General features: G+C 60.1%; 1 protein-coding gene across 2 annotated transcripts in view; it reads left to right on the top strand.

Annotated features, from left to right (window-relative positions):
- The window catches only part of MORN1 (MORN repeat containing 1), a 55,172-nt gene that overhangs the window by 681 nt on the left and 37,868 nt on the right, over positions 1 to 16,623 (top strand). Inside the window, exons 2-8 of one of the 2 annotated variants that reach the window (XM_057305515.1) lie at positions 288 to 359; positions 2,082 to 2,180; positions 2,732 to 2,842; positions 4,186 to 4,276; positions 4,800 to 4,887; positions 14,433 to 14,529; positions 15,722 to 15,832. In XM_057305515.1, coding sequence (XP_057161498.1) covers positions 288 to 359; positions 2,082 to 2,180; positions 2,732 to 2,842; positions 4,186 to 4,276; positions 4,800 to 4,887; positions 14,433 to 14,529; positions 15,722 to 15,832 — 669 coding nt within the window. Of the gene's footprint in view, positions 1 to 287; positions 360 to 2,081; positions 2,181 to 2,731; positions 2,843 to 4,185; positions 4,277 to 4,799; positions 4,888 to 14,411; positions 14,530 to 15,721; positions 15,833 to 16,623 lie in introns of both variants that reach the window. The other variant, XM_057305516.1, reaches the window with a different exon arrangement.

The raw sequence follows: 16,623 nt of genomic DNA, 5'->3' as shown, positions 1-16,623 counted from the left end.
CGTTCCCCTTGGGTGTGAGTGTGGATTTTGTCCTCAGGGGACGGAAGGCCACTGGTGAGTTCTGCAGGAAGATGGCAGGGCTGGCGCCTTCCCCTCAACCCCGTACCTCACCTTCACCCAGCAACCGTCGCCCCTCCACCAGCCGCGGCCTCTCAGGGACTTGTGCTCACGCATCCTGCACCCTCCCCCTCAGGGCCCACACACCGCCCCACCCGAGGGTTTGCTGGTTGTCAGCAGGCTCACCTGGCACCACGTGCTCACCCGTCCGTCTTCTTTTCCATATTCAGGTTACGGCGTCTATGTGTACCCGAATTCTTTTTTTCGATATGAAGGAGAATGGAAAGGAGGGAAGAAACACGGTGAGAAATTGTGGTCTGTTCCCACGGCTGCCACCTTGCACCGACAGCCCGTGTCCTCGGGGAGCTTGGACCGGCAGGTGGCACTGGGAGCCATCAGCATGGGCCCCCACACTCCCACTCACTGGTGCCCAGGCAGGGCTATTCCCTGCAGCTTTCTTTAAAGCTCACCAGACAAGACATCCTGGGGCCCTGCAGCAGCACCAGGGCCCTGGGAGACCCCTTGCGGAGCAGCCTTCTTACAGGCTCTGGGGCAACCTGGCAGGGGAAGACCCAACTTAGAAATCCTCCCTGGGGTGTTAGTCTGTCTTTGCCAAAGTGAAAATTGCCTTTATGGTTTATTTTTGATGAGTAAGCGATTACCCACTCCTGTATTTACTAAAGGGTACAAACATAGTGATCAGAAGGGGCACCTGCACTGCCATGTTTACAGCAGCAATGTCCACAATAGCCAAACAATGGGAAGAGCCCAGATGCCTGTCGACAGATGAATGGATAGAGAAGATGTGGTGTATATACAATGGAATATTAGTCATCAAAAAGAATGAAATCTTGCCATTTACAATGACGTGACTGGAACTAGAGAATATTATGCTAGGTGAAATAAGTCAGAGAAAGACAAGTATCATATGATTTCACTCATATGTGGAATTTAAGAAACAAAACAGATGAACATAGGGGAAGGGAGGGGAAAAATAAAATAACAGGAAAACAGAGAGGGAGGCAAACCATAAGAGATGCTGAACTCTAGGGAACAAACTGAGGGTTGCTGGAGGGGAGGGGGGGTGAGGGATGGGGTAACTGGTGATGGGCATTAAGGAGGGCACGTGATGTGATGAGCCATGGGTGTTGTATGCAACTGATGAATCACTAAATTCTATCCCAGTAAGTAATAATACAGTGTTTGTTACCTAAATTGAATTAAACAAAAAAAAATTTTTTTGTTTTTTTTTCAAAGAGAGAGATTAGCTACTTTTGTAGAAAGTCTCAGCATTAAAAGAGAGAAAGTACCAAATGTGAGCCGCTGGAGTGCTCCCCAGATGTGGGCCCAGACTTTCCCACATTTACGCTCACACAGTCTTATGTCTGGGGATTCTGCCTGCTCATATCCTCTGTCTGTTTTTCTCCTGGAGAACTGGTCTTTCAGCATTTTCTTACATGAGCTCTTTTGGTGTCTGCTGGTTGCCAGTATTTTGTTTTGTATTTTTAAGCGTTTGACTTGTATTGTGTTGCTGCCACACAGACATTTCTCACTTTTGTCTGAAATCTCTGCTTCTCTTCCTCTGGGCCGGGCATGGAGGCTTGTGTCTGAGACGTTGCGAGAGCCTGGCCTGGACAGAGTAGTGCCCCCTTTTTAAATGTTTTCTTGAGTGCTGCCCTGTGTCCACAGACTCCGTTTCTTCAGGCCCCAGTGCTGATGGAGGCCAGGTGACTGTAGTGTCCCCTCTGAAGAGGTTGGGGTGGGACCTCCCTGCACTTGGATGGCTTTGCTGTCATCCTGGCAGAGACAGAGGGCCTTAGTCATGTTTCAAGAACGTTTTTATCGAGAAATGTGTATGTAGGTGAATTTGCAGAGAGCAGGCATAGGACAAGAGGCAGAGCTGAACACAGGCCTGAGAGCTTCAAAGCCCAGCTCTTCCCTCAGAGAAACGAGTCCCGCCATACATGGGCAGCAGGGGTTTCTCCGCCTTTGGTGTGACTTCACATCATGATTTCTTTCCCCAGGTCAGGGGAAGCTGCTGTTTAAAGACGGGAGTTACTACGAAGGCGAGTTTGTGGACGGGGAGATCACGGGGGAAGGCTGCCGGCTCTGGGCCTCATCAGGTTAGCAGTGGAGACAGGTGCGGGCATGCTGACTCCTTTCTCACAAACCATCTCTGGTGTCAGTTGTCCCTGGCTTCTGGATGCAAAAGGCACCTCCGTCTGTGAAGTGTGGGCCTCTGGTTTCCATCACGTACCCCGTGTCAGCAGCATGCCAGCCGAGGGCAGGGGCAGCCACTCACAGACCTTCCCAGGCAAGCATGGTGGCTGTTCTCCATGGAGAGAAGGCCCACCCCCACAGATTCTGACCCAGAGAGGCCTTTGCCCTTGGGCACCTGGATGCCACAGAGAGGGTCATCATAGAACCGGGCATCTGCGCCCGAGAGTGGGGGAATTGCACGCTCCTATAGTAACCAGGAGGATAGGACCAAACCCACCTAATCCTATTTTCTCTCCTTAGCCAAGGGAAACGGGAGATAAAGAGACATCCTCACGTGTTCTGAAATGGTACTTGCGGCCACCATTGATGAGGGGCGGGAGGGGTGTGACTATGGACCTAAGGGGACCCAGGAACAGCTCTAACCCGCATGTGTCCCCTCTCTCATCTGCACCAGGGAACACCTATTCTGGACAGTTTGTTTTGGGAGAGCCCCAAGGACGCGGCGTCATGAAGTACAAAGCTGGCGGACATTATGAAGGGGAGCTCTCCCACGGCCTGAGAGAAGGTCTGATACCCACAGGAGCTTGCTGAGTGTGGCAGGGCGCTTTGTGGGGATCCCCGAGATCTGACTCAGGGGGCCTGACATCCACCCCTTCCGAACCAGAGGTGCCCTTCTCTCTGCCCCCAGAACTGCGTCTGCTGCAGTTCTGCGTGGGGGCTGTGGCCTGGGGACCCTGCCTGCTGGGGCTGACACCGTAAGTTCTGCATCAGTTCACTGCTGTGGTTAAAATCTAGCAGCCCAAAAAACTGCCATTGAATTATTCACCCGCCATCCCAGGGGTCAGCAGTCTGTCCCTGGCTCGGCTGGGCAAGACCTCTGGCCTCAAGTGGGGTCGCCTCTCCGTGGCGGTCGCAGCAGCTCCAGCAGGGCTAGTGGTTCCCGGGCCTTGGCCCAGAGCCTTGGGGCCCCTGGAGGGCGAGAAGCTGCAGGTCCTCTGAGGACACGCTGTTGGACAAAGCGAGTCAGGAGGCCACACTTGGGGGGAAGCAGACTCTGCCCTGGAGGGATGGGATGGGTGTGCATCCCTGGTGGCCTGAAGACCGAAGTGCTCACTGTTCTGGAAGGCCAGCCTCCAGAAGCCACCCCAGCGGCCGCAAGGTCCAACGGCACCTTTCCAGGGTCCACTCACATGGGAGGATGCACGTGCACTTCCGAGCTGTCCCAAACCACGCAATGAAGCCCTGTTCCCACAAGTGGGTCCTCTGGCCTTTGTTTCCTTTAAGAGTTATTTATTTTAGAGAGAGAGGGCATGTCAGCAGGGGAGGGGTGAAGGGAGAGGGAGAGAGAGAATCTCAAACAGACTCCCCGCCCAGCACAGAGCTTGACACGGGGCTCGATCTCATGATGCTGAGATCATGACCTGAGCTGAAACCAAGAGTCAGACCTTTAACCGACTGAGCCCCCAGGCGCCCCTGTCCTCTGGCCCTTAGATCAAGGGCCTTTGAGGCAGTCACTGGAGGCCCAGCATGCTGTCATCTCTGTGAGGTGCAGTTTCCCGTGGACTGATACAATGGCAGAGCTGTGGGGTGGCCCCAGCCATACAGCAGGGCACTCCAGCCTCAGATGCTGGGGACTGGGGGACCTTAAGAGGCACCCCTCCCACCCTCAGCACCTTTGAGAGCTGGACCCCAGAACCACTTTCCCTGGCATGATGGTTGCTGGTGCCGCCCCAGATCACGGCTGCCGTGTCTTCCCTGGGCACTCCCGGCCTGGGAGGGCAGCCTGGTTGGAGCTATGCTGATCCCAGCTTTCTTCTGAATCTACCACTGCCCTCTGGGGGGGTGGAGCCAGGGTCCCCCTGAGAGGAGGCACGAGGTGACACTCGTTGCTCTGGGCTCCCTTCCTAGGACACGGGCGCCTGGTGGACCGGGACGGACAGGCCTACTGGGGGTCATTCCATAACAACCAGCGGCACGGCCGGGGGCACATGGTCTTCCGGTGAGTATGCCGACCCCCGGGCCATCCTGGCCTCCGGCGCGTCTGCAACATTCAGGATTCTGTGCTTTAATTACTGACACTGCTTACCAGCCTGTTTAGTAGAGAAAACCTTGATTCCCCCTGGTAAACACCTCCGGAGGGTTGGGTGGCAGGGGGGGTGACGGGCAGGGGCTTTCTTGGGCACCAAAGGACGCGGTGGGCCTGCCTTCCTGTCCGTTGTTCACGCACAATGCCGCCAAAGCCACATGCATGTTCACACCTACTTCTCTCCGAGTCTTACACACCTGGGGGCCGGGAGAGCGGGGGCCAGGGGCCGCTGCCATCACTCCCCGCCGAGCGCCAAGGCCGCCTGCCCTCCGCAGCAGGCCCTGGCAAGGCAGGAACTCACGCCATCTGCTCGGGGCCTATTTTTGCCTCCATCCCGGTGGCGCGTGCTGAGCCCCGGTCGGAGGAGCGGTTCTGAGTCAGTGCCACCACCTGGCTTTCCCCGGTCTGAGAGCAGCCCCTGTGTTTGTGTTCCCAGGAACGGTGACAAGTACGAAGGCGACTGGGTCCGGGACCAGCGTCAGGGGCACGGGGTACTGTGCCGTGCCGACGGCTCCACCTATGAGGTACCTGGGGACGTGGCAGGACCCCAGGCTCTTGGGGGCCCACTGGGGTCCTTGTGCCACTCAAGCATCCTCATGGGATACCTCGGTGCTGTTCCTCCACCCCGAGGGGCAGGGAGGGCAGCCACCCTGCTGATGAGGAAGTAAGGGAAGGGCCCCGACTAACACCTTTCCTGTCTGGCTCCTGAGATGCCCCGCCACCTGCAGTGTCACCTGTGGGAATGGGGTGACATTTCTGGGTCTCTTGAGGACAGCTTTGGGGCCGGTGAAGCGTTTTTTATGAGAAATGGCCCCCTTTTAACATGGGGATGCAGGAGAGGATACTGCCGCTCCTTGCAGCTGCAGGCCGTACCCCTCAGGTCTGACTTGGGGGGGGGGCAGTAGACGCTACAAGCCGGGGGGAGACCAGGCAGATCCAAAGACCTCATTGGGACCCCAGAATCCATCATTCATTTTTCTTACTGGAGGCTGGCCACATGCCCAGCCGGGAGCAAACGGAGCAGGAGCCGGAGATGCGCATCTCATGAAGGGCTGGCTCCTGCCTTGGTCAGTGGCTAGAGCGACAAGGAGCCCCGTTGTCCCTACAGGCAGCTGGGTGGCCAAGGGCCTGGCCGTCCTCTCTCGTGTGGTTCTGTGAGCCGAGGCCTAAATGATGGCAAGAGGCGCCACGGCCCGGAAGAGCAAGAGCAGGGCCCGAAGGGCCTACCAGCAGCAGGAGAAGGGTGTGGCCGAGAAGGGGTCCAGGAGGGGCGCGGGGAGGCCCTGAGCCTCAGCGGGCTGGAGTGTGATTGTAAGGGTCACAGGAAGCGCTGGCAGGAAGCGGGGGTCTGATCTGTGTGTCTGAAAGTTCCCTCTGGCTCTTGTGCGGAGGGCACGGCTGCCATCAGGAGAAGTGAGGGCACAGAGAACAGCCTGGGGATGGTTGGGAGGTGAAGACACCAGCCTTGCTGGCAGGTTGGATGTGGAGGCGAAGGCGACGGAAGGAGCAAGGACGACTCCTGGATTTTGAACGGGAGCATCGGAGGGCAGTGGTCCCCGAAGCAGAAACCCATCCGGAGACGGGAACCGCGCCAGCACGTTGCTGTGGAAATGGGTCGCCAGTGGAAGGCCGTGAAGTGCTGGAGGGGTACAAGCAGAGATGGCAGCAGCAAACGTACAGATGGCCCTGGAGAGGCCCCCAGAGATGGACCTGGGGCCTGCCCGCGCGGCCAGGCTCCTTGGGAAGGGAAAATTGTGGTGTGCGGTGACTGCGGCATGGGCCACGGGAGCGCAGGTGCTGCTGACGCGGCTGTTCACGCAGCCTGCTGAACCAGTGGCCTGCTGCTGACGAGCAACGCATCGGGCGGCCGTTAGAGATGACGAGGGGTCCAGCCCCCGCAGCACAGAGCCAGCCGTGAAGAGTGGCTTTGGGGCTGAGAAGTGATAACTGACCTCTGGCAGCACCACCAACACAGAGGCTGGTGGGGCACCCAAGGGGGCAGCTGGCCTCCTGGCCTAGCCCGTGCAGCGGCGCCCCCATCGCAGCTGGCTTGGGTCACAGAAAGCCCCGCACGGCGGCTTCCCTGCTGGTCGTACAGGCTCGGCCTGGGTAAGGCCACACCCCAGGCTCGGTCAGGGCAGGCAGCAAGGGCTAGTGTCCCCCATGCGCGTCCGTGTAACTGCTGCCCTGCTGCTTCTCCACAAGGGGCCGTCCGTCCATCCTCACGGGACCAGCCCGTAGGGCACAGCACAGGCACCCGCAGACGAGCCTTCGTTAGTTCTCCAGAGCCGCAGTGGGAGAGAGACACAGAGGGCAGCTCTTCCTCCGCCAGCGCCCAGCCTCGCCACACCTGGAGTCGTCCCCACAAATGCGCACAACCACACCCCGAGGGCTGGGGTGGACGTGGGCAGGTTGCCAGCACACGGCACCAGAATGGTTACCGCCGTAGGCACCAGGCTCTGTCCTGAGCCCTTCTCCCCACGTCGTGGATGCAGACACGGGCCCAGAAGAGGCTTCCTGAGGTGGGGGTTCCGGCCGGTCGTCGGAGTGGGTCGTCGGAGTGAGCTTCCACGGCAGTTGGCACAGCCTCCGACCCAGGCGGGTCCCCACACAGCCGGACAGGGCTGGCAGAGGGAGCATCCCGTTCTTCAGAGCCCCCAGCACTCCTGTTCCTGGAGACTTTTCTGGCGCTCGGCCCCTCCGCCGCCTGCTGGGCCTCACTGCAGGGCTGTGGCTGCCCTTGGGCCCCCAGTCAGGCCTCCCCTGCAAGTCATGGCTCAGCCAGGAGGGGACGGGACTAGGGCAGCGCCCTCCACACCCCGGGCTGACCAGGGGTGCCTAGCGCCTGCCCAGCACTCCACCAGGGGGCAGCCCAGCCCCGCCAGTAGTGCGGCCCTGTCAGGCCTTGCAGGGGCTTCTCCCACTTGGGAGACATTTTGCTCCAACTTGACGGCTGGAGCCCGATTTCAGACCAAACCGCCCTGGGCTGCAACTCCCAATGGCCAGGCTGCTTCCTCACAAAGTGAGGAGGCGTTTGCCTGGACAGTCACCTCTCGGTGTCATGGGCTGCACTGTCCCAGCCTGCAGACCTCAGGACCCCCACGCGCCCTCGAGGGAGGTCGTGTGTCCTTGACGTGGGGCGCCCCCCACATGAGTGGAAGCCTGGTCCTCCGGCCGCATCTTCCTCAGGATGCGGACTTGTGTCCGCCTGCATTTCCGTTTGCTTGGCAGTGTCCCAACCTTCTGGAGCCTCGTGCCCAAGGACCTTGGACAGCCGGCCTGCCACCTGCAGCTCTGAGCACTGCTGGGCCACCCGTCCTCGGTCGTGCTCGCGGTGTCTGTGTGGGCAACCCCCAGCCACACATGGTAGCAAGGACACGAGCAGCCACCTCGCCTGCAGCCTGGGCGCGGACGGGACGACCCGAGTGGCACCCAGGTTCCAGAGGGAGGGCCGGCGCGGGGGTCCCTCAGGGCATTGCCCTGCCCTCCAGCCACTTTTTAAACCAGCTTCCAGATGGCCATGCAGACGGGGCGCGTGGAGACGGGCCGCGCCCAGGAGAGCGGTGGGGTCAGTCTGCAGCCGCACGGTGACCTCAGACACGGCGTGCACACTCGCCGCCGCCAGCACACGTTCTGGAGCCGCCAGGGGACTTCGCACACGGTCTGTCACCAGGCCTGGCCGATGCAGAAGGCGCAGGATCCTGGGGCCGGCGCAGGCGTCTCTGTGTTGGAGGGACATCTCACACCTGACCTCTGACCTCCAGTTATCAAGAGTCACCCAGGAGACAGGGTGCCGCGGGAGGGAGCTGGGCGCCACCCCAAGGCGCGTCTCCCCGTGAGGGCGCGGCTGTTCCCTGGGCTCTCACTGGGCAAACAGTCGGCCTTCTTTAAAAATCTCTCTATATATCATAAAATACGCCTAACATAAAATTCGTGGTTGTAACCGCTAAGTGTGTGACTCAGGAGCGTGAAGCACATTCACACCATGGTGCGCCTGCTCCCACCATCCATTTCCAGAACGTTCCATCTCCCCAGACTGACGCTGTGCCCCCCCCCCCCGCCACTTTCTGTCTCCACGGATCTGACTCCGCAGGTACCGCGTGTATGGGGAGTCCTGCAGGACCTGTCCTTCGGGGACTGGCTTATTTCACTGAGCACGAAGTCCTTGAGGTCCGTCCATGCTCTTCCTTTCTAAGCTGGAGAACAGTCCATCGTATGGAGGGACCCCGTTCTGCACGATCGTCCACCCCCCGCTGCGTGAACGCGGGGAGCACACAGCTCTCTCAGCCCCTGCGTCCAGGTCTTCGGGGCCTATACCCAGAAGAGGAGCTTCTGGACCAGGTGGTGGCTCCCCGCTTGATTTCTGGGGAACCCCACAGCGCTCCCACGGCGGCCGCACCGTTTCACTTTCCCTGCAGCTTCCACAGGGTTCCAGTCCGTCCACACCCTCACCTGTGCTTGTCCTTTCCGGCTCCTGAAGACAGCTGTCCCCATGTGTTCTGCCGCTGTTCACAACCCAGCACCGGCACTGCCACCGTCAGGGGGATGTGGCCTCCTTCCAGCCTTGCTGGGCTCCTCTGCGTGGCCTCACCCTCCTTCCCGGCGTGTCCCTTGGCTGGACCGCCAGTGTTCACAACTGCTCTCACCCAGGGAGCACAGGCTTCATCCCACGTGGCCGGGACACACGCGCCCGGGACTCGTGAACCGTCCTGTGGCAGCAGGTGTGGCAGGATTCCTCCACCTTTTGCTTTTTTCCCAGGGAGTGTCAGCCCCCATGCGAGGGCCCAGGTGCCCTCAGACCCCCACCCTCTTCAACCCCGAGCTGCCCAGAAAGCTGCTCTGGACCCCCCTCACCACAAATCTCCCAGCTTCTGATTTTTTATTTATTTTTGAGGTAATTTTATTTCTTCAAAGATTAGACGATAGTGGCCGAGCTCTCCCTTGACCATGTCCTATGTCAGCTGAGTCTGACCGAGAACCTGCCAGACCTGGAGAAGTTCCAGGAGGGGTGGGTAACTGCAGAGGCACACTCGGGGCCGCGTGGAGCAGGGGGCCAGGACCCCCCCAGCACGGCCCGTTCTCCCTCCCGGTGGCAGGTGCGCCTTTGCTTCATGGTCCCTGCTGCCTTGTCACCAGTATGCCCCAATGCAGACCGTTGTGATGAGCTTTTAAAAAATTAGTCCTAGAAAAAATCCATTCCTAAAAATAATGTGCTAGCATCTTCTGTCACGCCATAAAAACAACGCCAAAACAGCTTCCTCTCTTGTGACAGGAGCCACGTGGTCAGGATTGGGGCCGGTGGTTTTAACTGGCTCACCTTGGAGAGCATGTCTCCTGCCCCTGCCACCCCCTGATGGTTCTGTGCAGGTTACCCCCAGGCTCCCAGCTTGCACCCACTGGACCTCCCGTGCTGCATCCACCTCCGGGACATGGGGGTGGGCGCGCCCAGCAGCGGCAAGCTCACCAGCTCCTCCCAGGGACGTGGCCGCGGCACGGTGACCCCCAGGGGCACAGGGCAGCCCCTCCAAGAGCAGCAGCGTTCAGGAATCCTTGATGGAGCCCGGGAACTGATACTGCACCCGTGGAGGCGAGCCAGGTCCCCACGGAATGGAAGCAGACCCAAGTATTGGTGAACCTCGGTGTGTGTTTGCACAGCACAGCGTTCCCTACCTGTGCGGCTGTAGGGTGGTCCCCACCAGCAGCTGCTGCCTTCCGGGCTGTCCCTAGGCACCACTCCGTGCGCATTGGCTGTGTTTTTCGTGTTGGCTTTCCCAGAGGGAGGCCTGCTGGTGGGTACACCTGCTTGCCACACAGAGCAGGTGGCCGGCCTTATGTGCGTCTTCACCTGCTGGCGGCTCACAGCCTCTGCTGTCCTCACCTATGTGTCTTCAGGAATGCCAGTGGCCTTTATGTCCCTATGCCACCCTTCACAGCCCAGGAGTGTGGGGCCCTGACCGCAGGGGTGCCCTGCGTGCAGGACAGTCGAGGCATCTGGGTCTGTTTGAGCACACACGGGAGGAGGGGTCTGGACTGCCAGAGCCATCTTGGGAACCAGTGCCAGGCTCTGTGTTCTCTGTGCAGTTCGGATGAGAAACAGAGACAGAAAGGCAGCGAAAGCCACAGTGCACACTTTGAAATCTGAGGAACTTATGGCCAAGGTCATGGAGGTCAAACACGACACCCTATGACCTTGCCATTGTTGGGGAGACGGATGAGTGGGGCGCACACCCATGCCCCTGACAGGCTGGCCTGTGTGGCCACTGCCACCCCAGCAGGCCGTACCATAAACTGGAGAACCAGGGCCCCTGAACAGTCGCAGGGCCCAGGCAGGTGGCCCAGGGCCATATTTGCTTATGTGACCTGACCCCAGACTACCCCTCTCTGGTCTACGAGCTCATGACCTCAAAGAAAGTGGTCACCTGCTTCAGCTCCAAGGTTTGGCAATGATGGGGGAGGCCGTCCAAATACCGCCCGAGGCAGATGCTGGGGAGTCAGGCCCTTGGGCCCTCCTGGTGTGGCCAGCAAACCCTGGTGCCAGGGGAGGGCTGGAGGCGGGAAGTGACCGATGTGCCAGGCTGGACATTGAGAGTGCGCCAGGGGGCACCGGAGGGCATGGGGCACATGCAGTTGGGGAAGCACAGTAGCTTTTCCCTCAGAAGGAAAAACAGAACAGAACATGGTCCCTAAAATGAGAAGAGAGTCAAATACTTCTCACAGTTTATTCCCACCCATGTGTGGTGGGGAGAGCACCCAAGGAGTCTCTCATCCCAGTGGCCCGACCATCCTGGGAGCTGTGAGCGCTCAGAGGTGGGTCCGGCCGCAGAGGCTGTCTGCAGCATCCCCCTCAGAGTCCTGGGGGCGCCCCAGCAACTGCAGGGTGACCGGTGTGCCTCACTGCCGTCCCACAGGACCGCTTTCTAACACTGGAACCCATCCCACCAGTCTTTGTGGATACAGCCCTGTGCCCCCTCTTCCTGCATCATGCCTACCGTGCGTGAGCCCTCACCTGGGCAGGGAGAGCAGAGGGAGACCCTGTCCCGGCTGGAATGTGCCCCCACCCCTCCTCGTGGGGACCCCCCCCGCCTCCTCTGTGAGACGCTTTTGGAAGTACTGGTTCATGCTTTGGGTGTGAGTCGTCTGAGAAAGGGCAGAATTTTCAAAGGTATGACTTATAACATTAATTAGAAAAGATTCCGCGCTGCTGGTTACGTTGCACCCTGGAGCGCGTTTGTCCTGGGGAAGTTCTGTGTTAATGCTGTGAATTCCCAGCTCCCCCAGAGGTTCCGGCAGCGAGTTCAGGTCGCCCGTTGTGAATGACCAGGGAAAACACAGTGGATGGTGAGCGCAGAGCTCAGCGCGCACCCCTGGAGTGGGTGTGCGGGTGCCACGGTCCCACGGGCCGTCCTTGGCAGCGCCGGGTGTGGGATGACCCGCCAGTCCGCTCCTTCTCCGCTGACCCAAGGCTGTGCCTTCCTCCTGAAAGCAGCTCCGGGGCTTTGCAGAGGCCTGGGCCCACAGAGGGAGTGTGGAGACAAGAGTGGCCCTTCTCATGGCAGCAATGGCTACAATGCAGGCGACGGGCCCAGCAGCCATCTCTCAGTTTGGAGAGCCTCTCAGCCTCTGCTGACCTGAGCCCCCATGCAGTCCTGAGGGAGCCAGGGAGTGTTTATGACTAGTGTCCCTCTGTCTGTCCGTGGGAGCTGTGACTCCACGCTCCAGGAGTCTCAGACGCCCCGGATGGTGGGGAAGGACTGGCCGCTAGAGCAAGGTTTCGCTCCATCTGGCGGGAGCATCTGGAGACACAATGGAGAGCCGAGCGAGGGAGATGTGGGACGCCACCGGGGCAGGCGTGGGCCTGGGTCCATGCTCCGTGCATGTGAACTCCAGAGCCAATTTCCAGCATCTTGGATCCCAACCTCCCACCTGGGTTGGGCATGTGGCCGGGCCCCAGGGGCTCCACGCCCATCCCCGCAGAATGGGGAGACCCCAGCACACCTGCACAGGGACAGGAATGAAGACTGGAATGTGAGGGCAGGTGGCAGGCTTGCCCAGGGCACGCGGTGGGCACAGAGACTGCAGGGCGGAGGGTGGCTGGAGCAAGGGGGCTGGGGAAAGGTGCGAGGCCCCACGTGAAGGCTTTGCTGTCTTCCAGGCACAGCCCTTCCCTGTGGCCACCGTCCCCTGCCTGGGCTCCTTTTGGGCCTGACCACATCCCACTGTACCACCTGTTGATGCCAGGCCTGGGGACTGAGGCTGGTGGTTTCTAAGTAGAGGGCGAGGTGCACTTTGGGGGCAGTGAATTTGGTTTGGCTCCTATGGGGTTTGCGTTTGTTTGGCCTGAGTTGAAACTGGTTGCTTTTCAGGACTGAGGATGATGTTGCGAGGGGAAGGGTTTCCTGGCAAGCAAACCATTCCAGCAACTTCACTTCCAAGTCTCACCCGCCACCTCCCAGCAAGCATAGTAACCGGGAGCTGGGGCTTAACGTGCCCTCATGGCTCTGGGGCAGCCACCTTACCCTCCCAGGGTGGCCCCACCCTGACCCACAGACAACAGCCCAGCCCAGGACTCCCCCGCTCTGCTGTCTCCGGCCCACTGCACTTTGCCCATCCCAGTGAGAGAGCATGTTGCCCCGCCGCACACACGCGTGCACACAGATACACAGATGCACACACACATACATACATGGGAGCACGGACACGTGTGCGCAGTGACGCCTGCCTGGCCGCAGGGCCGAGACACCCACTAATGCTGCTCAGAGGCCGGCGCTGGCTCCGAGGCGGTCCGCCGGTGACTCCGCAGCGGCCCCCACAGCTGCCAGGTGGGCTCCCCACCCCAAGTCCAGGACGACAGAGCAGGGTCCACCGGTCGGTGCAGGTCCCCCGTCTACCCTGAGACCCGGGGGCCTCGCCTCCACTTTGGTCTGGCCCGTCGCCTGCATATGTGAGCCACTTCCTAGAGGACGCGACGTCATCCGCTCGTGGCACTGAGCGTTCCAGGGGCACAGCCGGGGTGCAGCCTCAGGAGAGCACGAGATGTCGCAGGGCCAACTGTGCTCTCTGGGCCTCCCCCGGGGCAGGAGGCAGCCTGCCCCTGCCTGCCTGGTACCCAGGCTGGCAGCCCAGCCCCTCCTGCCTGCTGTTGCTTTCCTGCCCCTGCCCGGTGCCCGTGGGGGCTGCCAGCTGTCCAGTGCCCTGGCCACGGAGGTCCCGCTCCCCCCCTTAGTGTGAGCTGGCTCTGCAGCCCTGGAGCTCAGTGACCATTCTCCAAGCCACCCCCCAGTTCGGGGCATCGTGGTTCTGCAGGGCTGTGGCCTTCAGGGGGCGTTCTTACAGCCCTGTGGCCCTTCGTGGTCGTCCCAAGGGCCCGGGAGAGCCCGGCGCCGGCCTCTGCTGCACTGCCTCCCACAGGACCCCTGGGCAGCGCCCTCCACGCGGGCACCGACCGCGCCCGGCCCACGTGGAGAGCAGGGCAGGGAAGCAGGAGCCCAATTAGCTCCCACAGAAAAATGCATAGAACCAAACGTGCTTCTGGCTGATTTTTCTTCCAAGGAGTAATTCACAGTCAAATAAAATACCATTAGGACCTTGAAGTTTTCCACAAAAACAGTGTTGCCACTCTCCCACGTTATTCCGCACTCTGTTGTGCGTGTGGTTCAGAAAGCGAGGCTGCTTATGGGGGTGGGTGAGTGGGGTGGGCTCCAAGGTCCCCTCGATGCGCCTTGCTGCTGTCAGGGGGCCCCTCCACCCTGTACTGCTGCCACTCCACACACATGTAATATCTTTACTGAAAGGATTTTTGTGCTGAAAGGGCCCCTTTTTTGAGCCATTTACATGTGTGCCATTGTCCCAAAACTTCCCTGCTTCTCACAATTCAATGGCAGAGCGACTTGGAGGCAGGGCTGTACCACCCACGTAATTCCCCGCCCCCAAGGGGGTGGTTTTTCAGCAGCCTCGGTCCTTGGCCTGTGGAGCCCTGGGGGGCTGTGGTGCTTGCGGGGACCCCACGGGCCTCCACCTGCTGTCTCACGTGTCGTCCGTGGGCTCTGAGTCCACATGGCTCTCTCCACAGGGGCAGTGGCACAGCGATGTCTTCAGTGGCCTGGGCAACATGACCCACTGCTCCGGGGCCGTCTACCATGGGATGTGGATCAATGGCCACCCGGTGGGTAGGTTCCTCTCCCACCCCTGTCTCCCCCTTGTCCTCTTGTGGGGTCATGTTGGGGTCTGCTGAGTTCTCTCTCAGGTGGCCATGGGCACTCACACAGGGGTGCTGAATCTGAAGCTGTTTGGGGTCAGGGGTGAAGTGGGATCTAAAACCCCAGGCCCTTTAGGAAAAACACATTCCAGTCAGGTTTCAAAAGGACTTCTGATTGGTCTGCCTTCAGCTCAGGTCACGATCTCAGGGTCCGGGGGTCAAGGGATTGAACCAGCCTTAGGCAGGGACCACCAGGAGCACCTTAGTAACTTCACCTTGGGAAAGAGACCCAGATCCCAGCCCACCCCAAAATAGGGACGTTGGAATCCCTGGGTGCAAAAGACTCAGGCAAGGGGCATAAGACATGTCCTCGCGTCCCCCCAACAGAGTCTCAGCAAATGCTGGAAAAGCCCGGGACAGCTGAGGTGGGCCCTGGCCTCACCGTGCTGGGTGCCAGGTCATGCCCCCAGAACAGAGAGGGGCTCTCCAGGCCCACCTTTACGCCTGCCACCCTGTGCACATGGCTGGGCGTGCTCCCTCCTAGCTGGCACGTCCTCGATCAGACTCAAGTCCTGTCCTACGCTTTTCCCAGTGATTGCTTTTAAACCCCCTAAACCCTGTGCTGTGCCCGGGGTCATTGCTGTCGGGGGTCGGGGATTCGGGAGGAAGCAGACAGAACACCATCTCCAGCAGCTCACACCCCAGAGGACGCCCCGCAGGTCCAGCGGACACTGAGCCGCTGACTCCGACGCAGGCAGTGCAGGCCGGAGTCCTAACCAACTGGGGATGTGCAGGAGCCCCCACCGTGCAAAAACCCGAATGCCGCCAAGCCGCCCGCTCTCAGCCGTTGTGCATTCGGGGGACCCCTGAAGTCTCTTTAATGTAACCAGTTCTGCAATAAGCTGCTTCAGAGTCACAGCTGGCCCTCAGGACGGGGTCGCAGTCTTATCTTAGTGACTGGCTGGGTCACTGGGTGAGGAGGCTTGCGCAGGGGATTTTCAGCCATGCGTGTGATTAACCACACGTCCCTCTTCCTGCGGTGCCCTGGGAAGCGTGGCTGTTCCCTGGGGACCACGTAGGCGTGGGGGGGCCCCGGTGGGGGCATGGGCTCGCACAGGCGGTGGCCCCGCCATTCACCTCTGCCGTGCTCTGCTCACTCCCAGCACAAGCCAAGAGGATCGTGATTTTGGGTCCAGAGGTGATGGACGTGGCTCAAGGGTCTTCCTTCACGCTGAGCATTCAGCTGCAGCAGGACAACGGGGAAGTGGCCAAGAGTAAGCATCTCCAGGGTGATGACTGAATTTTCGGAATCTCAGGGTCAGGGACGAAATGCCACATGTGGCTTCTGGTGCGGGGACACCCGCAGTAACTTTGTTTTGTCCTCGTCCCTGGAGCCTTGGAAGAGGGGTAGCAGGCATGCGAGTTCTCCCGCTGGGGGGAGGCAGCCACATGCATCATGCGTGTGTGCACACACGTGTGTGCAGCGTGTGTGTGTGTGCCCATGGCCATCACACATGTCTCAGGACGATGGGTGGCTTCTCAGGGCCGCCCGTGTCTGCAGGGCGCCTCAGCCTGGTGAGGGACGAATTCCTGTGTCCTCCATGGGTCATGGCGGGGGGGGGGGGGGCAGATCTCCAGTAGCATCGGGCTGCTTTTTGAGGAATTGTATCAGCGGGGCAGCGATGCAGAGTGTGGACCAGCTGACTTCCCAAAGCCCTTCCCGCCCGTGAGTGGAGTGCCCGGTGCAGAGAGGGGCATCCTGCCCGGCAGCAGAGCAGAGGACCCTGAGTGCGTCGATCGGCCCCCAGGCTGTCACTGTGCAGTGGCTGGGGCAGGACCGCCAGGAATAACCGCATGCCTGGGATTCTTAATGTCCGCTAGTTCACCTGAGTTCAGTAAGCTTTGCAAGGAAGTCGCCACGAGCAGCATGGGTCAAAGACAGTCACGATTGGTTTGTTTTAACGACCTTATTGCGGTGTCATTTATATAGCTCGGAATCCTTGTGTATTGAGTGATTCCTCGATTTTCAGTAAATTTGCGGAGTGGGGCATCCAGCAGCAGGGCT

This window comes from Ursus arctos, unplaced genomic scaffold (genome assembly GCF_023065955.2).
Source record: "Ursus arctos isolate Adak ecotype North America unplaced genomic scaffold, UrsArc2.0 scaffold_32, whole genome shotgun sequence".
NCBI lineage: Eukaryota > Metazoa > Chordata > Mammalia > Carnivora > Ursidae > Ursus > Ursus arctos.
This window is presented reverse-complemented; position numbering and strand designations above follow the sequence as displayed.